This window comes from Hibiscus syriacus, unplaced genomic scaffold, assembly GCF_006381635.1.
Source record: "Hibiscus syriacus cultivar Baekdansim isolate YM2019G1 unplaced genomic scaffold, ASM638163v2 tig00117000_pilon, whole genome shotgun sequence".
NCBI lineage: Eukaryota > Viridiplantae > Streptophyta > Magnoliopsida > Malvales > Malvaceae > Hibiscus > Hibiscus syriacus.
The window spans coordinates 1,023,018-1,050,349 of NW_024063516.1; the positions used below are offsets into that span (position 1 = coordinate 1,023,018).

At 33.7% G+C, this 27,332-nt stretch overlaps 1 protein-coding gene and 1 long non-coding RNA gene across 2 annotated transcripts; both read right to left on the reverse strand.

Annotated features, from left to right (window-relative positions):
* Positions 1–1,298: 1,298 nt before the first annotated feature.
* Positions 1,299–4,779, reverse strand: LOC120194594 (nitrate regulatory gene2 protein-like). The gene is made up of 4 exons (XM_039196858.1): positions 3,808–4,779; positions 3,544–3,716; positions 2,643–2,866; positions 1,299–2,087 (listed from the first exon to the last, which is right to left on the reverse strand). The coding sequence occupies exons 1-4, from the start codon at positions 4,709–4,711 to the stop codon at positions 1,367–1,369; spliced, it is 2,022 nt and encodes a 673-aa protein (XP_039052789.1). The 5' UTR covers positions 4,712–4,779; the 3' UTR covers positions 1,299–1,366.
* A 15,560-nt stretch (positions 4,780–20,339) lies between these two features.
* LOC120194595 lies at positions 20,340–21,399 on the reverse strand. Its single transcript, XR_005522984.1, has 3 exons — positions 21,301–21,399; positions 20,958–21,004; positions 20,340–20,631 (listed from the first exon to the last, which is right to left on the reverse strand). It is a non-coding gene; the product is annotated as an uncharacterized LOC120194595 (long non-coding RNA).
* Between the last annotated feature and the right edge of the window lie 5,933 nt (positions 21,400–27,332).

A 27,332-nucleotide genomic window follows, 5' to 3' on the forward strand; every position in this document is an offset into this window, starting at 1 on the left:
TTCCCATAGGTAGTGTCACTACCTAATTGGTTGAATAAAATTTATTAAAAAATACTAACGAATAAAGAAAAAGTTGATGTGGTAATTAAAAATTTGATATGTCTTACCACATAAGCATTGCATTAATGATTGTTTTTTTAAAAAAAAACTAAAGTTTAGATATTAAAACAAAATAAAAGTAATAAATTAAGTATAAAAACATGTATTTTATCATTTTAATATTTAAATTAAGTATAAAACGTGTACCATTTAATATTTACTTAAGTTAACTAATGGTATATTTCGGTGTGTCGCTTTTGTGTTATGTTACGGTATGCTACGTGTATATTAGAATTTTTCATTGTTCATGAGAATAAATGAGTCATAACGGCTATAAACTATTTATTACTTTTGATTTGGTCAAATAACTGCAAGCGGTTGGTTAGATGACTGTTAGTTGGTATGAAAGTCATCTGTTTTATGAGGAAGAATAATGGATGAGTGGTTGTTTCCTTTTTCTTTCGGTTTTGATCAAGGGATTTTATAATAATCTTTAGTTCTTGTGTCATACAACTACCTGTGGGTCGATAAGATACACAAATATGTTTGATGTGATCAGCCGCCAATTAATTCTAATAAATATTGTGGACCTCATGGGGGTCATGTCAAAGTATCTATATTTGGAGATGCGTTTCTGGGATTCCATCGTAGGAAAATTCTCTGAAGGTCTTGTGCGGAACAGAGAAGATTTGAGAAGGGTATAACGTACATGAGATTGTTGTCATTGATGGTCTTATGGATGGAGATGTTTGGATTTTGCTCGAAAGGATACACAGGAAAAGCAAGGTTTAAGTTCGGGGGTCAAAGCTTGTGAGTAGGGTATGATAAAAATGATAAGGCAGAGTGAAAAGCATTGGTAAACTGCTAGAGATGATGATGAAACATACTATTAGGGCATTTATTCTTGATTATAAGGTTGTTTGGGACTGGCCAATTAATCCCATCTGTATGCTTAACTGGCCTGTGGTCAGTTTTCTGTCTAACAAACTTATTTTGTTTGAAGATTGTTTTGAATTGTCGTGGGCTTGAACTATTTTGAGCCGTAATCTGCTTTTTATGGGTATAAAGATATGCCGAAATGCCCCGAATCCGGATCCGAAACAAAACTGGTCTAGTGGTGCTACACACATTCCAATAATCCATGACTATACAATTCGGTTCCTTGACTTTCAGCAATGGAAACGCAATCAGAATCAGCTGCCTAAAACAGGTTTTCAATTCTTAATAGATATGAGAGACGTCATCAGGCATGCAGGGGTCTTATGGATAATTACCTCCCCTGTCGAAAACCATAATGAAATACTTGTTGAGTGAATTAATGAGGACATTAGGCGTTATCTTGAGTGGCTTTGGCCTTGCACTTTTCAATGCATTGGGGAAGCTCCTCATAAACTTGCCTGCTCTGGGAAGCAAGCTTTTCCATTGTCATGAAAATCTGTTTTAGACCATACTGTAAACTAGCAGAAGCATCACTGGTATTTCTTGGTGGAACAACGGCACTTTCTTTGCTCTCCCACAGTGCCATCTTTTTCACTCGAGCTTGCATCTTTTGCTCCTCTTTTTCCAAATCTTTTAATTTTCTTTCCATATCCTTATCAGCAATAATCCTTTGCTGCAGTTTAGAATTATAGTGTTCCAGCATTTGGTTTATGCTCTTCCAAAATCCATGCATAGCTTCAGCCACCTCTTTCTCCGACACTTTATCCATGACTTCTGACCACTGGTTAAGGATCCCAAACACTGGGGGTACTCCGCATCCACTAGAAGAGAAGGATGAAACACCGTCTGCTGCTATTTCCTCCGGTTCATATAGGAGACATCTATGTAGCCAACCATTCAAAGCTTTGACATAGCCCCTCTGAGCTTCAATCCAACTAGAGAAGCTAAGAATCCAGTTTTGAAGCTCAAGCTTTAGTTTCATTGCCACTTTGAGATGAGTGTCGCTAAGATTTTCATTCATAGTAATGATATCCAAACATTTTGCTTCCATAACCTTTTGGTACTGACAGCTATGGCATTCTAGCATTACCTTCCACATTCCAAACAATCTAAAACAAGTTAATTGCAGTCAGACACCTTTCCAACTTCAGAAAACCAAGCAATTTATTGTCGCTTCAGAAATGAAAGAAAAAGAAAAACCAAGGTCCGAGAATCATCTAATCACAAGAATTTTCTTGATTTTCTCCAATGAGATTGATTTCCCTAATCCTGACTTTTAACTAGCAAACATGTGAAGCTTCAGAGAATCTAAGGCTTCTCTTCAAAATCAAAAGTATCTCTATTATCAGGCCATTTATATTGGTTATAGTTGACTGCAAACTTATTCCCAAAATATTAACCAGATTCCGAAATATCTACACCTAATTAGTGTGAGAATTCAAGTACTATGATAAATGAAGAAGTTAAAATGTATCTAGGGAAGATAGGCTCCTACTGTAAATGCAAGTCACTCCAAACCTAATTGTTTTATCTTTTTCGTACAACTTTGGTACGTTGAAAAGTTGAACACTGATGTACTCTTTTAAGTCTTACTTGTAATACCCCTGAGTGTTGCATAGTGTAAAACGGAGTAACGTATTAAATTTACTAGAGTTACAATTTACCTGTGAATCAGCTCATTGATCTGTGGCCTCAACTCTTCATCCATCAGCTTATTTATGGTAATTGCTATGTTGTCAATAACTTGAACTGCAACTCTCATTTTAGTAGATAAGGCCCTGATCGAAGCTCGTGTGGAATCAACTAGGTGAGCATCAGCACCCTTCTGATCCATGCTTTTCATCTGGCTATGCTTCTTTGAGTGAATTATACGCAGCTTTTCCTCAGCCTTAAAAATATATAACGAAATGAGACAATTGGCATTCTTAAAAGCGCAACCTTGTGTAGGTATAAGGCTAAAGATGGAGGAAAAATTGAAGTATATTGGACAACAATCCAACATGCTCATCATGATATTATGTTTCTAAACAGTCTTATTTCAGTGAAGGATTTCAAAACTGGGTCGGATAAGCTGCATGACAAAAAATATAATGCTCGAAACTTTGATTATAGAGCATTGTACAGGCGCTGCCTAAACCTTTGTGAAACACTGTACTTCCAGGAACGAACTTTATTAAATCAAAATGAGTGATGTGTGTACCCATCAGGTTTAAATTTTAAACTGTACGGGGTTGATCGCAAACAATTCAAGCCTCATGGCTAAGGCTTTTTCTAGTAGGTAGGTTTGTGTCCAAATATATATAACAGCCGATTTGGTTGAAAACAGACCAATTTCATAGATTACATGAAAAGAGCGCAGTTTTGTTATATATATATATATATATGCTATAAAACATATCAATTCTGCCTGAAAAGCTAAACTTTTTTAAAGTATAAATCAAGCTTATAAACTCTGGTTAAGTATTTACCAAGTCATTCATCTTTTCAAAACACAAACACGAACTAAAAGAAAAAGGTGAAAAGATAAAAGTAGAATTCAAAAGCATCTTGATTCTTTAAACGTACTTTGACGTCATCATAGAGCTTCTTCTCCCATATACACAGTTTCCTCAGGGTAGATGAAAGATTCTGTGAACTCAAAACCTCATCATTATCCATAGAATCAATCTTCTCTTTTGGCAGCGAGGACTCTTTTTCCGATGAATTTGAAGTAACCATATGAAACATCTTCGCAGGACCTAAATGAACCATTGAATTGAAGAAACCATAAAAACTATGTAATTGAAATTCCAAACCCGCAATCAGTAAAGAGAATGTTAGAAACTATACCTTGATAAAAATACTTTTTGTGATGATAACGAAATTTTCCAGTGTCAAGCAGATCCAAAACTTCATTTCCGGACTCCGAAGCTTTCTCAAACAGGACCTGTAATTCTTTGATTACCTCAGAGACACTTTGTTTACCGCTTTGGTTTTTGGGTTCATCTGTAACAACTTTGTTTTGAACCTTGTCAGCCTCTGCATCACGGTTCTTTACTGGAACAGCTTCTCTGCTCGGATTTTCTCTTTTTTCTTCAGTATAATCTGCGGTAGATTTCTCGTCTCCGTGAATTTGATTTAATACGTGTGCTTCAAGATAATCATCAGCTCTTTCTCCCTTCACTGGTTTGCTCGAGAAATAAGGCAACTCGTGTCTCTCGTAAATTTCATCAAAAAAGTTCAAGTAATCCCAAGCCGCGCTCCTCGGAGCCGGAGGTGGAGGTGTTTTCCAGCCCGAGCCACTGATTTCTATGCTTTGGTTCGTACTAGCGTGATAATCATGATTAGACATAGGATATGATGTTAAGAACCCCTGGTTAAGATAACTTATATGGATTTCGTTACTACATTTACTAAAATCTTCGCCCGACTCTTCCTCTTCTGAATCGGTATCGAATTGAATGTGCGAATCTGAGTTAGAACTCGAAAAAGAATTGTCAGGCGAGGACAGCGGAGAAAGTATCTTCGGCGGCAGCTCGATGGAGACGGCGGAGTCATCGCCGGACGAAGATTTGAGACATTGATCGAAGAAATGTTGCAGTGCTGGGCCCAGAGTCTTGAGCGACTGCATGTATGCCAGGTGTGCATCGGCAAGGGCGTAGCTTTGCTGGAGAGCGTCCTGGAGGAAGTTACAGCGGTCGCGGCACAAACAGACCGCCGGTAGCTGATCGAGTTTCGAGGTTACGCAACCCATTAAAACCGATCACTTGAACCCGCAAGAACGATGAAGATTTTCGAGGTCTCAGTTTCTTTTTCCTAATAAGGTCTTCCTCTTAAGTAAAAGCAGCGGCTCTTGGGAAGCAGAAATCGTAAACGGAGATTAATGGAGGAGGCTGAGGCTGCCGTTACGAATTGTTCTCCAATTTTGTGGCGCATTTAAGATGCATCTTTACTGTGTGGTCGGAAGGATGGGGAAAAAAAAGATGACTGGGAACCACCAATGCAGTCGAGTGGGTTCTTATACAAATGGAAAGAATGGCGGGATAACCATAACGTCTCTTTGATGTTTCCCTATTCTTGCACCGGTGGTCCTGCTGCTTTCAATTTTTACAATTTTGCACTACTCTTTCTTGCTTTTTCCCTCCTCGTTATATCATATATTCTACCATTGTAATAGTATAGTATATTCTTGGTCAGGAATAGTTACCCTTTTTACTTTTTTGAATTTAATCATGTATTGTATAAAATTAAAAAAAAAATAGTTCAATTATTGTACATAGAGAAATAGGACCAAATGCATCATCTATATCGATATCTCATATAGAAAAGTCCATTTTATGATGATGATTTTGACAACACAAAACCTATGGAATCAAGTCCATGTCCATCATGAGCTTTTTGTCCAGTGGATGTGGAACTACACATTAACAAAATCTTTGCCTAATTAACCATCTCTTTCTTTTCTATCTTTCTTAACAGTGGGGAAATGGGTGGAGGGCATGGCCCTCATTTTCATCCCATGCTTTTTTACATGACCATAAATCCTATGAAAGCCTATCTTTTTTTTGCTGGTGCCCTTGTAATATATAGCCGAAGATAGGTTCTTTTAAAGTGTCATTGCATGCTATCGCCTGACTCTAGATGTAGGTCTAACCTCTACATTAGGGCAGGAAAAGGTTCCTCCCCCCTAATCCTTGCACTCATCTGACTATTAGTAGGCAACAATTGCAGGTGCCATTCATTTTCAGGACCTAAGTGCACAAATCTGGGGAAGGGAAAGAGCTTTTGTTCCTCATAAGCTCTAACTATGATGTTTTAGTCTTTTCATGTTTTAAAATACAGCCCCCTAACTTGTAATGCTGTAAGGGGTCACTGCCCCGCAATTCCTCCTTTTTTTCTTAAATGGTATCAGAATTTGTCTCATTGGGGGAATTATTTAGGATAATTGGAAATTGCAATTATAGCGACAAATGAAAGTGAATGATTATGCTGTTCGAGGCACAGCCAAAATGGAAATATGGCAATGTAATGGTCCTTAATTCATGAAGCTTGGAAAATGGAAATAAGGGCCACCGGGATTAGAGCCTCACAATCAGAGGGAAACTATTTTGAATTTGCAGCCATGTCAATGTGCATGGAAGGAGCTGGTTGTCCCACTTGAGCTTACTATGTACCATGTTAGGTGCATTATTTAGTGGTCCTTTTCCTTTTTAATTCAATTTCCCTTTTTATAATGTATATGGCCTAAAAAGAATTAGAGCTCTTCAATTATTTTCACTTTTCTTCGTTTCAACTTGGAAATCTTTCATGCCTTTAGGTGCTTTAAACCCATTTAAGGAAATTCAGTGTTATTGCCTTTTTAAAAAAAATCAATGTCGAATTCAGTAGTAAACAATTATATTTATAATGGAAAATAAATATAAACATAAAATATGGTTATTAAAATAAATAATCGCAAATATAGAATTTAAGATGTATATATATATATATATATATATCTTTTGAAATAAATTGGGCTTGAACCAGGCCTACATCCTCAGCCGAATGACAAAAGTGAAGAAGCCCAAAGCTTGGTTTGTTGGGCGAGGAAGGTCACTAAGTGGAGTTTATATGATTTTTAGGTAACGTAGGTTCAGATACGGTCCTTTTTCCCTTTTATTATTTGCCCATTTATAGTCTAATAATTCATCTATTTTTTGTCAATGAAAAAGATTGCTTTATTGATGCGAAAAGTCATATATCATGAGAAGGAAGTTATACCATACTGATCCAACAGACGTGAAACCGAAACGTCGGCAACAAAATTTCACAGACTAATGGTAATTTATAACGATAATAATTTATATTAGGATGATTTAAAAAGTTAATCTCCACACCCAAAATATATAATATATAGTTTTGAAATCATTTTTAAAACATTTATATAATATATAGTTTTAAAACATTTTTTGAAAACTATATAATATATAAGTTTAAAAAAACATTTTTTGAAAACATATAATATATAGTTTTATAACATTTTTGAAAACTATATAATATATAATTTTAAAAACATTTTTTAAAATATATAATATATAGTATTTTAAAAGATATATTATATAATTTTTTTTGAAAATATTTGTGTATATAATATATTATTTATTTATTTATTTATTTATTATTTTTTATTTATTTCCTTTTTGTTTTTTTGTTCAGGGTCCAAAATTTCAAATAGTCTGAGAGCTGAGCCTGAACTAGCCCAGTAGCGTATTAGGGTTTCATGACTTAAGCATGGCGCCACAAATATTGCACGTGAGAGTAACGCGCGAGGCATGCCAACGGCCAGAGGAGATCGGGACTGAACCATCCCAAAAACCCCGACCGAACGACATGTAGGAGGCATAATCGGAACAACCATCAACAAACATCGCACGAACCGGGTCAGTCGAATTTTCAGCAGGACATCCCGTCGTTTTCGGGACTCACAACGGTCGGTGGGGGGTTATAAAAGCCTGACCGAGAGCTACAAAATAGGGACAACAATACCCTTGACAGTAAACAGAGAAACCATAAGGGATTCGAACCACAAAACCATCATCATTAAGCCACAGTGAGTACATCGAGAACAATCAAAACAACAGGAAACACATACAAATCAACTCAAACACAAGAAAACCAACAGATCTTTCGAAACCCACAAAAGCAAAAGCAAAAAAAGACCATCAGTTCATCCGTCGAAACCGTGAGGAGCCAGAGGGTCATCAGAGCATAGAAGCATAGCCAATCGTCATAAAGTAAAGTATTTTCCAACCAAAAAAAGGGTAAAGCCGAACCTTGTTGCCTAGATATGTGATCGATGGGTGGATTTTAGGGTATTTGGGTTCCCGGGGTAAAGAGGAGAGCATTGTGGGTGGTTTATATTTTTTCAATTGGTGGCCGAGATTCAGTCGAGGAGGGCTGGTTGAGAGCATCTCTCATCTAAGGGAGATGAAGTTTTGAGGATTGGTGAGAAATGAAATGAGAAATGGTTTTTTTGGCCCATTTATATACGAGTGACCATTGTGCAAATAGAGGATTTTTAAATCTTCTCCGCAATCCCTCATATTTTGATTTGCTTTTCAATTCAACCACTAATTGTAATTTGCCCCCCAAATTTCTGATTTAATCAATTTAATCCTTATTTATGTTTTTTTTATTTTGCAAATTAACCCTCTGATTTTGTTTTTTTTCTTGCAGTGCATTTTTTACACTAATATTCACTCCCTCAATTTTAATTTATTGCAATTTAAATTTCTAAGCTTTTATTTTATTTTATTTTATTTTTTTGCTCTGTTTTGCTACTCTTAAAATTTAACACTTTTTTCTTTAGTTTATTTAACATTTTTTTATTTGTTTTATTTAATTTGTTTTTTTATTATTCTATTTTTTTAGTTTCATTTTTTATTTATTTAATATTCATTTATTATTATTATTATTATTATTTGTTTCTTTTTTTTTTCTCTAACTTTTTTATTCTTTTTATAAGAATTCCAATCAAAGGTAAGTATTTGAATCAAATGTTTTAAATTTAAATTTAAATTTTTAACTTTCGTAACTAAGATAACCGACAAATTAATTGGTACCGAAAGGGCGGTTCAAAGGTGTTAATCCTTCATTGACTGTAACCGAATCCCGAACCCGATACGTTTCTGGTAAAACACAGATCATGTAAGATGGTGTTCGACCCACCTAAATTCGTTTTAAAATGGTCGGTGGCAACTCTAACCCAATTACTCAAGTCGAAGCCCAATTCTGGGTCCAACCAAAAGACAATTCCGACAGTCGCGTCTTTCTTTAACCTTAAATTAGGTTGCATTTCCTTAGACTTTCCCGATATAATATTCATGTTTCAGTTCGTGAATATCTGAATTAATGTCACATCTTTTGCATTATATATGAGATCAACATAATCGAGACCAACAAACTAAGGGACCAACGATGTCCAATTAGGTATTGTCTTTGTATGATCTTCGTACTTTGCTTTTACCGGGAAAGCTAAGTTCTGCCCAGAAATCCACTGTCAGTGGCGATGTAGAATCTAAAATTTCTCAAGGCAAGTTGTAGGGAAAAAAAGCAGCTCCAATTATTTGCACAATTATATAGATTTATCATCTCGTATTTCATTTACAACGCTGCATTACATTGAACTAAACGGATGATGAAGGAATGAATAGTAAATAATTATAAGACTAAATATTAATTATTATATATTCATTTGTTTTAATAGACAATTTTTTAACTTAAAATATGACGAATGTACCTAAGTCTAAAGTCTAAACATGACGAATGTACACCATTGAAATAGGAAAAAACATGACAGGTTTACATGAATGAAAAGGTAAACTACACATCTCTACTTGGTGAGAATATTTAGCAGCGAAACCCTAGCTTTTATCAGACTCCTAAAAGCTTTGTCGCTGTCACTTTCGATATCAGCAATGCACCTCTCAAAGTCCTCCATTCTCTTCAATACCGTCTTCACTTCTTCATCGTCTCCCTTCCTTCTCATACGCCACACGTTTGCTTCACCGATTTGTTCGAATTCTTCGATACTTCCCTCAACCTCAACCTTGTTGGCTTTCTTACACAAGGCCAACTCGATCCAAGACCATTTTTTAGAATTAAACGCCATTGAAATCCCTTTGAAAAGTGCTACGGAAACCGAAACCGTCACTTCGATAACATCGTTGATAACACCGGTCAGCTCAGTATCCGCAATAGACACTTTAGCTGACGCTGATGAGTGTCGTCCAATGCGCATTGCATAGAGAAAACGAGCTTAGCTATCTCTTTAGCCAACTTCTTGCGACTTTTCAAATACATAGCGATCCTCGAGTCGTCTTTTCTCCTTAGAGCCACTCTCGCCACGAGTTGATCTTCTTTGAGCGAGATAAATGATGTTTGGAAGATCCCATAAACATCGACAAAACGTAGGAAATCTTTGAGGAGTTTCTCGACCCATTCACGCTTATGGCTTAACAACTCCTGGGTCTGTGGGAGCTGAAGGATATCGTGGAGTGAATCCTGAACGCCCTTTAGGTGGCTAAAACCATCACAAAGCTAAGCTGTGGTTTGGTTATCGGGATTGGACGACCACGTTTTGAGCACAGTGGTTTCATCTTTGAGTTGGGAAATCAAAGGGTCTGCATGGAAGAGAGACGGATCTCGAAAGTTGAGAGATGGATGGTTTAGATGGACGATTAGGGGGTTTGTTTGGGAAAGAGAACGAGCGCCTGAAAACGCCAACCATTATTTTTGGTCTATTTGATGTGGTTTGTAACTCGGGTCTAGCTAGTAGGGCTGTAAATGAGACGGGACAGATCGCGAGTTATTCGAGATCGACTTGTTCAAGGCTCGATAAATACTCGGATCGAATGGACTCGACTCAAGCTCGACTCGAGTTCTTAACGAGCCGAAACGAGCTACTCGATATTCGACTCGAAAAGCTCGTGAGCAGCTCGAAAAAAATGTTATACTATAATTTTAGATTTTTTAAAATTACATTATTAAAAATATATTAAAAATACATTATTGATAATTATAAAATTTTAAAAATATATTAAAAATTCTATAATACAACTAAACCATATTGTAATGCATTTAATATCAAAATACTATATTGTACTTACCTCATAAATCAGTACCAAGTCGATTAATTAATGTATTTGTAATTAACCCTAAACCCTAAACCCTAAATTATAAACCCTAATTCCTAAACCCTAAATCCGATTATGTGATAGGGGTTAAGTTATGCACATGAAGGTAACATACAAATTATACAAAATGATGTTATGTTGCTCCTAAATAAATCATTCACGTACTTATACATAAACATATCAACATGCAAAATAAATATACACAATTTGGTGATTGAGACATGATTTTATCATATCTTAATGATGACTATCGACACCAGCATTGCTTTCAAGCACTGACTCACCAACATAATATTTCAAGAACTGACTCGACGACATAATGTAAACGGAGATTTGATGTACAAATACAACTAAAACGATGGGATCATATTTTATCATACACTAGTCAACAAGTTAACATCAATATCACACAATCACCAATTTTTTAATGGAAAATGACGAGTTTGAATCATATGAATAGTTGAGGTAAATATATGATAGGATTATGATATATATAATTATAAAAAATTAAAGCGTTTTAGAATGGAAGTAGAATTTGGGATAGTTATAAAGTAATATATGTTTAAAATTTTCTTAATCAATTAATAATGCTCACACATCATACATATACATTTATTTAAACTCAAAACCTTTATGGAGAACAATATTTCCTTTTATTACAAAATTATTAATATTTTAAAAAATATATTTGAAATACATTTCATATAATATTTTATTTCTTAAAACTTGATCGACATTACGATGAGTTCTGTACATAATAAACACTGTCATTACTTGGTGTTATTCCCACGAGCAATAACTTTTCAAGAAATAGTTCGAGGGGTTCGTGAAACATCAAAGAGCTTGGTTTAATGCAAGAAATCAAGCTAGCTAACAACAATTCCGTTTTGTTTTATATGTAACATGAGCACTTCAAACAAAACAGAAATAACAGTAAAACACTTATATGATGAGACCAGATGCTCCGGAAATTCCCCGTACCATCGGCCGCAACGGTTAGCACTTCGCTTGGATCATATTCGTTGTCGATGCCTCGCAAGCGCCGACAATTACGATGCTGTTTTCCCGACTTAGGCAGCATCGAAATAGAGTTACTCACATGCTTGTAAGTACTAAGCAAAGATTTCACAATAACCGGTTTCAATGGACCAGATGCAGAATCTAACCCTTCTAAACATGTATCCTTGTTCGTGAGAGCTACACTGAGATAGACTCTCGCGTCAACTATCTTCCTCGAATCTTCATCTTCGATTCTCGACACTGTTTTTTTCAACAAAGATAGTGTTGATTCATGGACTTCCATGCAATCTTGCAATGCTCCTCTTTGTTTCTCGACGATCACGTTTCTATTTCCGCCATTGGAGAATAAACTTGTTAGCTTCGCAGCCTCGGATAATACAGTGTTGAGGGTTTGAAGGAGGTAGAAAAGCATGTTGGGACTGATGTTTACTGCAATGGAAAGCTTCAGTGAATCGAAACAAGAACCTGGGTATGGAGTTGATTTGCAAAAGCTTCGTATGGAAGTGAGATTTGGGTTCAGAGAATTTGTTGAAGAAACGTTGAGAAAGAAAGTTGAAGAGAAGAAAAAGAAGATGAATATTGGTATAATGATGGAAGCCATTAAAGGAAATTTTGTTTGAAATTTCAAACAATACGGGTTTCTAACTTGCGATTAGGATCTTTGATTTTCATCTTGCAATTTTGTTGCTTCACATATATATATAGATAGATAATGATTAATTAATTAGATGGCTTTGCAATTTGGTTTTTCATTTGGATGTAGTTTGAAACTTCATTTGGTTTTTACTGCAACCTTGATCTGGAGATGGAAATGGGGATCGGAGGTGAAGGTGGGGCGTGAATTTGGACAACCCATTGCTGTTGTTGTTGTTGAGCTGTTTGAAAGTAATTCATATCCCACATCGGTAGTTCTTGGGGGAATAAAAGGTAAAGAGAATGTATAAAAGCGGATGGGCTTCAATAATTAAAAATTAACCCGTCTTCGAGCTTCAAACGAGCTAGAATCGAGCTCGAATCGAGCTTCATTCGAGCTCGAGTCTCAAGCTTTGGTCGAACTCTTGAATTTTTTTTATTTCAAACCTTTTCGAGTTCGAGTCGAGTTTCAATATTATCTTTCGAGTTCGAGTCGAGTTTCAATATTATCTTTCGAGTTCGAGTCGAGTTTGAAAATTTTAGGCTTGCGAGTTTTCGAGTCGAGTCGAGCTTATATTTAAAATTTTCGAATTTGAGTCGAGCTCGACAATACTCGACTCGGCTCGTTTACACCCTACTCACTAGGAGTTGTGTGGCTTGACAGGTAAATTGAAAACTCGAGGGGTATATAAAGGGAGGACCACTAAGGCGCACGCACGAGTGGCAGGGTGAGCCGGATCCGCGAATGTTGAAAGTAAATCCGCTCAAGTAAATAACAAGGCAAATAAAATAAGATTTAAGCCATAATGTGAAGTCAACTAAAGATGATTGCGCAGAGCCAAGCTATAATGTTTCACGCAGTACAAGAGGGATTATATGGAGCCTAAGAATCTCTGAAGAATAATAATAAGAGAAAATCGCTTCAGTGACCAAAAATGCCTTATAATATACGATTTTAACCAATTTTTTTGGATTTGCCAAAATGACCAACAAAATCGCAATGCGATCTCTAATTCGCAACGCGATATCCAGTATCGCAAATTCGCGTTGCGATAGTTGAAAATCGCATTGCGATTTTCTATTTCGCGTTGCGATAGTTGAAAATCGCGTTGCGATAGTGTACAGTGTCGTTGCGATTTTCCATTTCGCGTTGCGATAGTCTACAGTGTCGTTGCGATAATTTTCTCTAAAAAGATAGTATCCGCGCGGACGTGTCGAAGACACGTATTACCACGACCACGGCCACGGCCCGAGACGAGACGAGACGACGGCGCGCGAGAGTCCCCCTTGTTCTCTTTCACTCAACAAGAAAATGAGAAATCCAAGCCTTAAATACACTTCCATATAGTGTTTCCAATACTATGTGGGATTGAGCATTACTCAACACTTCAAAGAAAATATAGTAATTTTTGTAGCATGTTTCCTACTTAATCCATATCTAAAAATATTAAAACATTTTATCATATTAAAACTATATGTATAAGTTTGAATTGAAATGTAGATATCTACAACTCTTTTAATTCTCTTGATAAAATGATAAAATGTTTTAGATATGTGGATTAAGTGGAAAACATGTTACAAAAATTGCTATATTTTCTTTGAAGTGTTGAGTAATGCTCAATCCCACATAGTATTGGAAACACTATTGGGAAGTGTATTTAAGGCTTGGATTTCCCATTTCCTTGTTGAGTGAAAGAAAACAAGGGGGACTCTCGCGCGCCGCCGCCGCCGTCTCGTCTCGTCTCGGGTCGGGTCGGGTCGTGGTCGTCAACTAAACAGAGATGGAGATGTTTTCAAGTCAACTAAACAGTGCATGGTTGTCAACTTCTGATTCAGATTAGTGGTCTGTTTAGCCTTTCTTCACGGATGGAAATGCATGAGTGCGTATCTGCTAGCAATTATACGTTATCTTATCGGAAACAATAATATCAGGGAAAAACAAGTACACGTTTATGAAAATTATTAATATAAGTGTAAATTACACTAACCACTCAACTTTACTTTATCTCTTATTTCACTCAATATACTTTAAATTCAATCATTTCCTCATTAAATTTAACATAATTAGTATTTTTGGTCACTCAACCGTTTTCTCATTAAATAACGTTATAAATGAGTTGTTATATAGATGAAAAGCGAAGTCATTTTGGTAAAAATTTTAATTTTATAAAATGACGTTGGTTTAATGCACCAAAAATGTTAATTGAATTAAATTCAATGAGAAAACTGAAAAAATTTAAAATACAGTAAATGAAATAAGAGATAGAATAAATTAGTTCAATGATGATCGGTGTAATTTATCTTAATATAAACAATGGCTTCTTCTTTTTTGTATTTTAATTGGCATTCCGGCATTCACGAGATATGCCGGACATTATTGGCTGCTGCATTTCTGCTCTCCCACGAGAGCTCTTGGATGTTGCACCATCATTCACTATCAGATATATTTCACCTTGTAATTCAGTATTGACATCAACGCTGAAAATTTGGAACCATAGAAAACTGAAATGAACAATTTTATTTATAATCATCTCATGACGTGATTTAGTTTGAGTTGTGAGTGTATTATTTAAAAGGATTAATACAAAATTACGTGTTTAAATTTTATTTTGAAAAACGTTTTAATGTTTAAAGAATTTTTTGCTAAAAATATGTTTCTAAAGTTTTTTCTATTATACTTTTAGGCGTCGGATGCCAACCGCCGTTAAATTTGACCGTTAAGTGACAAGTGTCACGTTCCGATAATTTTGAAAATTTTATTTAAAATAATAAAATAAAAAATATTTTTTTATTTTAAAAAACATATTTTTCAAATCTTAAAAAGAACCCCAAACATTTAAAACTTTTATTTTAATCCCTTTGTCACCGCCTGTAACATCCCAAAAGTCGGGCCAGTGACCAAAATGAAATTTTGGTAAATTTAATGACCAATCTTAGAAAAGATTGAATAGTTGATGACTTATTGGAAAATTTTTATGTTGGATTTAATAGCAAAGTTTGAAAATAATAAGGGTATTATGGTCATTTCACAGGGAAGATTTTTATTTCCCTTTATAAAGGGGTAATAAGCACGTGGGAAATGAGAGAATTTCTCCAGAGTCTTCTTCAGTTTCTTCTCTCAGCCGTGAACTCCAACTCGTAAAGGTAAGAATTCTTAGTAGTTGATTATTAGCTGAAATTTAAGTTGGGTTTTGATCATTGAGTGATACTTAAGCTTAAGTTGTCTTAAAATCATAAGATGAAGTAAAGTTAAGGAACTTTGAAATGAAATCTTGAATGAGAGTTGATAAGTTAAATTGGAAGTTAAATTTGACTTGTCATCAATATAATTAAGACATATGAAAGGTTAAAATTGAATTTAGAACACATGGAAAATTTGATGAAATTCTTTGATTCAAGAATTATGGTGAATTATGAGAGATGGTGAAGTGTTATAGTGTTATAAGAAGGTTTAAATATGCATAGATAAGTTTTAAGGCATAAGGAGGGGTTAATAAGTAGAATTTGAGGACAAAGTAAGAATTTTCGGGCTCAAAATGTAATTTCTGGGTTGTGTGCATCGATGCATATTCAATGTGTATCGATGCACTCTCAAATAAATGAACATCAAATGCAATTAGTGCATCGATGCATAAGGAGTGCATCGATGCACCCCTTAAAATGAAAACATCGAAGGTGATTTGTGTATCGATGCATGAGTAGTGCATCGATGCATATATTAAAGAATGCATCGATACACTATAGAATGTATCGATGCACTTCAAGGGAAAATGGAATTATACCTTTCTATTGGTATAAGAAATGATAGATTAGAATATATCAATTGGATACTGATATGTATCAATGTATGATTATATAGATATCTAGCACGAACAAGTTCCAGAACGATTATCAAGTTAAGATTTGATCGAAAGAGAGGAAAGCATAAAAGTGGATTGGAACTTAGTGAGGCCAAGGTGAGTGCATCTTATTACATAGAATTATATGAAAATTGACTTGCGATAAGTCTATTTCCGATAGTATAGTACATGAAGTATGTGATTAATATGAAATGTATGTATACTTGATTGTATGAGTGTATATATGCTATATGAATATATGGTTATGGAATAAAGTATGTAATAATACAATGTTATTTGAGTTACTTAACAATAGGTCATAAGATTACAAGCATACAACATAAGTTATAAGATAAGAAAATAAGTGCTTACATGTATTTGTGGGTATATATATACATATGAATAAGATATGATATATGTTTATGTAAAACCATGCAAAATGATATGAGAAGTGAACTACACGATTATGTGATCATATGAGAATGAGATAAAGAGTCATGAGATATATGAAAGAGAAAGTATATGTGATACGTGAAAGTGAATCATATGATTATACATATATGGATGACATGATATATGTGAACATGAGAAAACAAAGTATAAGATAGAAGCTATGTGATCCTATGAGAATATAAAAAGAAGCTATGTGACTACATGTATATGTGAAAGAAGCTATAAGCTTATATGACATCTGATATGAAAGTGTATATATGAAATGATATAAAGATAAATGCCCATGGTATATGATATGAGAGCGATAGGTATAGTTGGCATGCAAAGAGTCGAGGTTTACCTATGTTCTACGGAACATATGGACAGAATTACCTATGTTTTTCGGGACATATGGACAGTATACATATGTTCTAAGGAACATAAGGACAGTTTAACTAGGTTCTTTGAGACCTATGAACAGTTGCTGAGGTTATTTATGACCTCTGGATAGGTCATTCGGGACAAATTTCATAGCCCCTAGTGGGACCCATACAAGATGTGGTGACATCATAGTGCACAACTTCAATAGACTCACATATCTACAATTCTCACATATGTACATGGGTGAAGTTAAAGAATAAACTTGATATAATCATATGTCTGTTTTGTTGGGAAGTGATATATGTGCTATGATGTGATAATAATGGAAATGATTGTACATAAATATGTATAATTTGATATGATGCTATGTGTACTCGTTGTGAAATTATATATGTATATGTGTGTATTGGTTGAATGAAAGGATATATGCTTTTGTATGAGATGAAAGTACTAATTGTTTTTGCATAATATGTGTATAGTTCCATTATATGTTTTATATGTCTCACTAAGTCATAGACTTAGCGTGTGAGTGTTTCACACGTAGGTTACAGAAGTGAGAAGAGTAAAGAGCAATGTGGAGCAAGACAGGTCAGTTCTCCTTACCAAATGTCAGATCATAAGAAAGGTGAATAATATGTATTTTAATATATATAAAGTTCTAGTTGGCATGTATTCAAAATAATATATTGTATAAGCTTTGAATAGTTCTGTAAACGTTTTAAATAAGTTATATGTTATAAAAATTTTAAATTACTTACTATTTTATACAAGTAAATGTTTTGAAAAGTCAATGTGACACCTCGGACTCGGGTCTGGGTCGGATACAGGTTGGGGGTGTTACACCGCCGGTCGCCACCAATGGCGTCAATCGACTGAACACGCAACGACGTGTCATTGGCTAATCACCGATGACCAAAAGCCCAATACTTTCAAAACCAATCAAACACCAAAAAATGATGTAATTGAAAAAGTTTGTTTTAGGGTTTTGAAACCATAAAATTCTCTTATATCGATCGTGATAATCGACCGTTTGATCGGATGTGGTGGTCGGTCATTTACCGTTTGGTCGACGCCGTGGCAGTTGATCGTGGCGGGGAGGGGGAGAAGGGAAAAAAGGGGGAAGGAAACAAGGGGTTGGTTGGGAGGACGTCATTGTTCAGTTGTTTTTTTATGTAAAATATTTTTAAAAAATCAAAAATATCAAAACATGATACGTGTCACTTAACGTGAATTTTTAACTGTGATTAACGTCTAGACACCTAAAATAGTAAAGAAAAAAACGCTATGCACCTATTTTTAGTGAAAAAAATTTTAGGCACTAAAATATTTTTCAAAGTAAAGTTCATACACTTATTTTTGTATTAAGCCTATTTAAAATTAGGCTAAAATACATGTTTAGTACCTAAAGTATTACTTTTATTCCGTTTTAGTACCTAAACTTTCATTATTTTTCAAAATCATACCTAAAGTTTACTTTTTGTTTCATTTTAGTATCCAGACGTTAAAATTTTAGGTACTGAAATGAAATAAAAAGTAAACACGGTATTAAAATGAAATAAAAAATAAACTTTAGATATAATTTTTTAAAAAAATAAAAATTTAAATACTAAAACGGAACAAAAAATGATACTTTAAGTATTAAACATGTAGTTCACTCTTAAAATTATCATTTAGAGTTCAAGACGTATTGGAAGCAGCCTTCATCTTTAACATTTTATCTGGATGATCAAAATTTAACAGCTAGCTGCCACGTGATTGATGATAGACATACCATCATTGGCATGTCAGTGATAACTTCATTTTCATTATTAATTGGTAAAATAGTAAACTTCAAATCTTAGACAAAAGAATTTATTTGAACAATGAAGTTATCGGTTAAGGATTGATTTGATTTTATTGGCTTATGCCTTTCTTTATATTAAAAAAATTGTTTGTAAAATAGGTTGTAAAACTTATTTTTAAAATTGAGTGTAAGATGTTAATACTTAATAATATAATAATATTTTATATAAAAATGAAATGTTTATTTTAAATAAAATAAATTAATTAAGATAATACTTAAACGAGTCGATATAGATAATAAATTAATTTAAATAAATAAACATAACTAAAATCACTTATAATAGCATAAAATTATTTAAACCAGTGTACCTCAAGAGTAATGCCGCTGAATAAGCATGATTAAGTTTGAAGACCAAGCTGAGGAACCCACCGACGATAATCAGTCGAGAAAGACCCAATCCTAACGAAGAGTCCATTTTCCAAATAAAGAAGAAAGAATGGAACTGCTGCTCGGAAACGTACGCAATGGTGACGCTTGGGACTAAGAGTGTAAACGAGCCGAGTTCGAGTATTGCTGAGCTCGACTCGAAAACTCGCGAGCTAAAAATTATGAAGCTCAACTCAAACTCAAAATATATTATTAAAACTCGACTCGAACTCGAAAAGACTTGAACTCAAAAAAAATTTAGGAGCTTGATTGAAGCTCGATTTTGAGCTCGATTCAAGCTCGAAATCAAACTCGAATTTTAAACTACAAAAATCTTATATTATATTTAAAATATATAAATAATTTTCCCTTTAATCAACCATTACCAATACATTATAATATGAATGTATGAACTATAAAAAATCTAAAAAATAAAAATGCAATTACAAGAAATTTAAGATAATTAATATAAACTTTGAAGTTTTTAAAACTTCAAATGTATTGAAAGTTTACAAAATATGACAACAAAATGAGAATTTATTTAATTTACCCTCACATAAAAAAGGTGGAAATAAAATCTAGACCACATGCTACTTCAACCATTTATTTAATAATATTCATTTACTTTCAAATAACTCAAAGCATAAATGAGAATGATCCTGATGAATTTTTTATCCACTCTTCACAATCTTGTGTTATTCTTGATAAGGCATTCTCTATGAATAAAAAAATTTAGGTAAATGCAGAAATGAGAAGTGAACACATTATTTAAAGACAAATCAATTGATATATAAATTTCCGGTGTATTGAATGAAAACTAACTTACAATTAAGAGATTTAGTTGAAGTGTTTGCGCTTGAATTCATGTTTTGCAGACCAAATGTTTCAAATATATAATGGAACAACAACTCAAATAATTAAGCATATGCCCTGCAAAAATGTACTGAATCAAGAAAAATATTTAGAGGGAAAAGGAAAAATAGTGTTCAGATTGTATGCACATATGAGAACGTAGAGCTTAGGAAAAGAGAGGTTTATCCAGTACACAACTTAAAAAACAATGATACATCATCCATTTGATAACCAAACCGAACAAAAATGAACCGGTGAGAAAGCAACCACAACTTGTTTGTAGAGGCTTGAAACAAATAAAATAATTTAACGATAATACGTTTTGAGGTTATCATATATGAAAAAAAACAATGCATAAATCATCTAGAAAGTTGAAATCAATGACTTCATACATGCATCAGGTATCAAGAACAAGGGGCAGAGAATAAATAACTGACAGTTAAATAGCCTTCTTCTTTAAACTCATGACAAACTCCAAACAAGAGCGAATCCAGCTTTTGAAGGAATATTTATTTAAAGATAAACAAACTCATAAACAAACTCACCAGAGGGGAAAGGGTACTGTTTGGTCGTGGGAGGTATACGTGAACAACGAGGAAACTGTAATGCTCAGTTTTTAAGGGACAATTAACCACTGGGGAAAAGGAGATCACATACAAAAAAAAAAGAGGAATGAGCCGAGTAATTAACCGAGAAAACAGAAGCAAAAAAAAACTGTCCCCATTGATTCTTTTTACAGAGAATAGCAAAACATAAGGATTTTTACTGTATTTTCCTGCTATTTGAGGATCAAAAGAAACAGAGAGCATTTTTTTTTCCATCAAACCCAAGCAATACACATAATAAAAAGGGTATTTTTTTAGTTTCTATTCTCCATTGCTTTCTTAATTTTCTTGTGTGTGCATATGTTTTGAATCTAAACCAAGTCAAAGGCATAAAGGAGATAGCTTAAACGTTTACCTTAGTTGTAGTTCATCTCGCTTTGCCTCTTGGCCGTTCAAGTCTCACTGTCAAAATAAGGGGTTGTGTTAGTAAAAAATAAGTTCATTATAAAATAAGAAGAGGTGGGTCTTGATAGTTTACCGTGCAGTGCGTCGGAGTTTAGAGTCGAACTCATCGACCTTGGAAGTTAGGGGTCATTGTATGTAATCTTAGTGTTTAGGGGTTTTAAAATAGTGAAGATAGGAGAGTTTAGGGTCGGGTTAGGCTTATGTTTGAGCAAAATATATCTAAGTGTCACCATCTCATAGACAATGCCAAACCATGTTAAAATATCTAGGGAAAGAGAAATAATTGTACATACCTTCAAATCCCCAATCACAACTTTAAGTTGCTTATTCTCATTCATTAGCTTTGCAATTTCATCAGCTTTTGCTTGAAAATGAAACAAATTGAAACTGGAAATTCAAGAACTATAAAACTTGTTGAGTTAATCGATCGATGGAATCGGCCAAGAGGGGGTGAATTGGCAATAAAAATTTTGGTGGAAGCTTTTGCAAACAATTGAAAGTAATTGCACAACGATTTACAGTGGTTTGACTTTATCAACCAAAGTCTACGTCCACTACCTTAGCTATCCACACTAAAGATTTTCCAACAAATTCACTAATTTGTTCTTTCTTTTGAGGACAAAGAGTAACCTTACAACTCCCTCAAGAATTATACCACAAATTCTTAAACACACTCTTTTTCAAAGAGAAATACACAAATTTGCAAACTTACAAGGAAAACTTCACAAGGTAAGATGTTTGCACAATTCTAGAACAAGAAAGAACACTCAAAAATAATTACAAATGAGCACAAATAGTGTTCTTGAAAGCAAAATGAATATTGAAAGGAAAATTGGCTTGATTTGCACAAACTTGGTGTTTGATGATTTCTCTCTTGTTTCTCTATAATATCTTGTTGATCAAAGGCTTCAGAATTTGTTTAAATACTCCCTCAATTGATTCTGAACGTTGGGGATGATTAGTGGAGTCAATTGAGTCGTTTAAATGTGAAAACCATTAATACAACAACTTGGAGCGTGGGGAGAATCGATACCCCTCATGGAGAATCGGTTCCCTAAGTGTAAAATTCAAATATTTCGACCGTTAAACAGGAGGAATCAATTCCCTCCGAGCATTCTGTTTTTCTCGGAGCAAAACCATTCTGGGGGAATCGGTACCCCCTTGGGGGGAATCGGTTCCCTCTGAGCAATCTGAAATTTTTTGTTTTGAAATGGTTCAAAATATTTTGTAAAATTGTTTTGAAATTATTTTAAGATTAAAACTTAATTTTACACTTGAGTAAGGATTAAAAATGACATTTGAAAGATTTGGAGTAATATTTTGATATTCGAATAATTATATCGAATATATTTAGAAATTTTTTTGTAAAATCTTAAAATTCATTTAACTTAATTTGTTATATCGAAACATCAAAATATTTTCAACAATCTCCACATTTTTTATATAACAAAACATTTTAATAATTTTAAGATTTTATTTTGAAATCAAGTTTGAAATCAAGTTTGAAATTACTCTCCCTTACTCTAATACTTCTCCCCTTTAAAACATTTTTAACATTTCTCCTCCTTTTTGTTAAATCAAAAAGATTTTTAAAAGATATTAAACAAGGTTTTGAAATATTCAGCCAACTGATTATATATAGATAAATAGCTGAAGCTGCTAAGATCACAATCAAGAGAAACGTTAGCCATTAGTTTCATAATCAATATTCATAAACAATGTGACATGAAAAAATTGGTCATAATGCAACTAATATGTAAATGATGCAAAAATAAACATTAAGCTCAAAATGAAAGTAAAAATCAAACCAAATATATTTGCATATAAGTTCAAATATTCAACTATCCAACAAATTCAAACACCCAAAATAAAACAATCCATGAACATCAAAATGTTTCACACTTAAAAGTTCTGAGTTCGGGACGATAAACCCATTGACCCAAAGACCGGGTTTGATAAACAAATTACTAAGGAGACAACCATAAACCAATGTTTCTATATTCTTGGAAGGAACAATGTTTATGGAAACTCACTAAAGATGATATGTGGCAGATTAATCTTATTTTTATGTTGGATACAATATATCCACCATATATCTATGTTCCTAAGGGAAGAGTACCTATCTCCGGATGGTCTAAACCACCAAGAGATCAAATAATGAAGGAATCTATCAAGATGAGTTCTTAGGGTACTCTCACTATCCTTAGACTTATAGGGTGAATCCACAGTCTCTTTTTCATTAAACCTGAGTTATCTAGTTCAAAATGGGTAGCGATTGCCGGAGTCAATAAAAATGAATTGTCCTAAAAGATATGATCGAATTCCTATAGTTTCAGATCGACGTTCGTTTTGGACACATACCACATTGGAATAGAAAAATGCGGACTAATTGATGATAAACCAAAGGTTTGAGTTTAAAGAGTTTATCAAACTTCTAGGATTTAAGAGTAGGAAGATATTGGAAGTCCATATCTTCTATAGCTTGGATCGAAGGAATACGCTCTTCCCAGATTTTGAATGATTCAAAACAAGTATGATGCATATGGTATAGAACTTGTCCACAACCAGGTACGTTGAAACAAGAGTTCATAATGGTCATATTTGGGTTATTTGGATTGGGTGGAGGAATAAGAGTTCGATTTTGACTTGAGCTACTAGACAATATCCTAGGTCGTTTAGGATTTGACATGGTTTAATAATCAAAATAGAATATGTAACCTACAAATTTAAACACATGTATGCAATATAATCAAACCCAAAACTAAAATGAATCCTCAATATTTCAAGGTTTTTTAAATCGAATCTTAAAGGGCAATGTTTTGAAAAACTATTTGGAAAATAATGTTTTAAAATCATAATATGTATAGTTTTTATGAAAACATTATTGAATCAAAAACATCAATTAAAACAACAATTTTTTATTTTTTTAATTTTGAAATTTAAAGATAGTTTTGAAAAATTGAGTGTTTTGACGAAATTGGTTGTAAATCATCATATAACCAATGCCCGATGTAATGTTCATCTTAGAACTAATCAAAACTAGTCCTAAGTTCAAAATTAATGAAATAGAGGATTTTGAAATATTACCTTTAAAATTTGGATTTTATGAGAATGTGATGTTGTTTGCAAGGATTAGAAGTTGAAGAACGATCTAATTCCGACTTGCATTTGATGATTTTGGCAAAAATGGAGATTTAGAGAGAAAGAGAGGATGAACGACGTTTAAGAAAGAAGAGAGGTTTTGAGAGAATGGGTTTTTTGTCGTGATATATCCAGAACCCGTGGGAGGTATCGATTCCCTCAAGGAGGGAATCAGTTCCCTTTCAAAGGGGGAATCAATTCCCCTTCAAGGGGGATCGATTCTATCTGCACTAAAACTGCTAAAATTTAATTTTAAACACTCAAAATGCTAAATTAATTTTCTCTAGTGATGTTTGCAACTCATATTACGAAAAAATTAACTATGTTCAATCAATCAAATTTATCATTAAAATTTATTTGAACATATAATCAATTTTTCACAAAGAATCATAAACTCCCCCTAACTAATAGCAAAGAATGCAATCAAAATTTATTATAAGCATTTTTCATTTATTCTTAAAAGTGCTAAAATTATTTTAAACACTAAGTGAAGATAGGTCAGTTAAACATAATTCTCTCTGTTGAGTTAATCGATTGACGGAATCGACCAAGAGGGGGTGAATTGACAATTAAAATTTGGTGGAAGCTTTTGTAGAAAATTGAAAGTAATTGCACAGCGATTTAGAGTAGTTCGACTTTCTCAACCAAAACTTACGTCCACTACCTTAGATATCCACACTAAGGATTTTCCAACAAATTCACTAATTTGTTCTTTCTTTTGAGAACAAAGAGTAACCTTACAACTCCCTCAAAAAATATACCCTAAATTCTTGAGCACACTCTTTTTCAAAGAGAAATACACAAATTTGCAAACTTACAAGGAAAACCTCACAAGGTAAGATGTTTGCACAATTCTAGAACAAGAAAAGAACACTCAAAAATAATTACAAATGAGCACAAATGGTGTTCTTGAAAGCAAAATAAAAATTGAAAGGAAAATTGGCTTGATTTGCTCAAACTTGGTGTTTGATGCTTTCTCTCTTGTTTCTCTATATTTCTTGTTGATCAAAGGCTTCAGAACTTGTTTAAATACTCCCTCAATTGATTCTGAATGTTGGGGATGATTAGTGGAATCAATGTAGCCGTTGAAGTGTGAAAACCATTAATACAACAGCTTAGAGCGTGGGGGGAATCGATACCCCTCATGGGAAATCGATTCCCTAAGTGTAAAATTCAAATATTTTGATCGTTAAACAGGGGGAATCGATACCCCCTGGGGGGAATCGGTTCCCTCCGAGCATTATGTTTTTCTCGGAGCAAAACCATTCAGGGGAGAATCGGTACCCCCTTGGGGGGGGAATCAGTTCCCTCTGAGCAATCTGGAATTTTTTGCTTTGAAATGGTTCGAAATATTTTATAAAATTGTTTTGAAATTATTTTAAGATTAAAACTTAATTTTACACTTGAGTAAGGATTAAAAATGACATTCGAAAGATTTGAAGTAATATTTTGATATTCGAATAATTATATCGAATATACTTAGAAAATCTTTTTGGAAAATCTTAAAATTCATTTAACTTAATTTGTTATATCAAAATGTTTTCAACAATCTCTTTTTTTTTTGATATAACAAAACATTTTAGTAATTTTAAGATTTTGAAATCAAGTTTTGAAATTACTCCCCCTTACTCTAACACTTCTCCCCTTTAAAACACTTTAACATTTCTCTCTCTTTTTGTTAAATCAAAAAGACTGTTAAAAGATTTTAAACAAGGTTTTGAAATCATTAAGCCAATTGATTATAAATATATATAGCTTAAGCTGCTAAGATCACAATCAAGAGAAACGTTAGCCATTAGTTCCATAATTCAATATTCATAAATAATGTGAAATGACAAAAAATTGATCATAATGCAACTAATATGTAAATGATGCAAAAATAAATATTAAGCTCAAAATGAAAGTTAAAACCAAACCAAATATATAAGCATGTAAGTTCAAATATCCAATTATCCATCAAATTCAAACATCCAAAATAAAACAATCCATGAACATCAAAATGTTTCACAATTCAAAGTTTTAAGTTCGGGATGATAAATCCATTGGCCCATTTCCTTATCCTTTTTCCAACTTGCTTTCTTCAAGGAAGTAAGATTGATTTGGTTTTGAAGAGAGATAGGAATATCAGAAGAGACCTTAAGACCGAGTTTGATAAACAAATTACTAAGGAGACAACCATAAACCAAGGTTTCTATATTCTTAGAAAGAATAGTATTTATGGAAACTCACTAAAGATGATATGTGGCAGATTAATCTCAACCGAAGCTCTGATACCTATTGTTGGGGAAAACGGGTTATTTCCTACACGAACGTAGTTTTAAAATTGACCTAAAATGTCAAGATTAAAACCACCAAAGGTTGCACAACGGATAAACCTGTCAAACTATTGATTATTGAAACACAATGAAAAAGAACCGAATAAAAAAGAATAAAGGAAAGAACACACCAAATTTACGAGGTTCGACGAGAATATCGTCTACTCCTCGGGCACCACACCGGATGATAACTTCACTATATCGCCAATATTACAACAAATGGAATTCTTTGGAATTCCTAAAGTGGGAGAATGAAGAATACAAGAGGAAGAGAGAACTTGTTTTTGGGATGATTTCTAATGGAAATACTTAAGTCTATTTATAGTTGAGTTTCAAGAACAATATGTTCAAAGTTTGGCCACCTACCAAAGAATTTTCCAATGTGTACAAGTTAGCCACCAAATATGAAATTCACATGTTCAAAGTTTGACCACCAACCAAGATGAAATTTCCAACTTGTCAACTTAATTTCTAGACAAATCTAACACAAATAACTTAAAGTACACACTTTTTAAAAGAAATCTTGCAGTTAAATGAAGCTTTTTACAAGGGTTCAAAGTGTATATAACACTGTTAACCTCTAAATGCAGAAATGCTAAGAGACAAACTAACGAAGCTACTCACTCAAGTGATGATCAGTAACGTTTTTTGTGAGCAATAATTCGCTTTGGATTTTACCATTCAAAGTGGAAGAGTATATCATCTGCTTTTGGAGTTTCACCAGCTGCTAGTACTTGGGTTATTGTAGTTTATAGAGCTCAGGAAGTTCTTATGCTAAAGTACTCACCTAGGAGAACCAATAACCTGCTAACCTAGAATTTCAGTGTTTAAGATAAGCATGAGTGAAATTCCTGGAATGAGTATGCTTA

What these genes read in the sequence shown, in the direction of transcription:
- LOC120194594 (XM_039196858.1), bottom strand. Translation starts at nt 4,711, where the DNA reads ATGGGTTGCGTAACCTCGAAACTCGATCAGCTACCGGCGGTCTGTTTG. An exon ending in CAAAAAGTATTTTTATCAAG is followed by an intron (nt 3,717 to 3,807) that starts GTATAGTTTCTA and finishes TGGTTCATTTAG; the next exon opens with GTCCTGCGAAGATGTTTCAT. An exon ending in ATCAATGAGCTGATTCACAG is followed by an intron (nt 2,088 to 2,642) that starts GTAAATTGTAAC and finishes AACTTGTTTTAG; the next exon opens with ATTGTTTGGAATGTGGAAGG.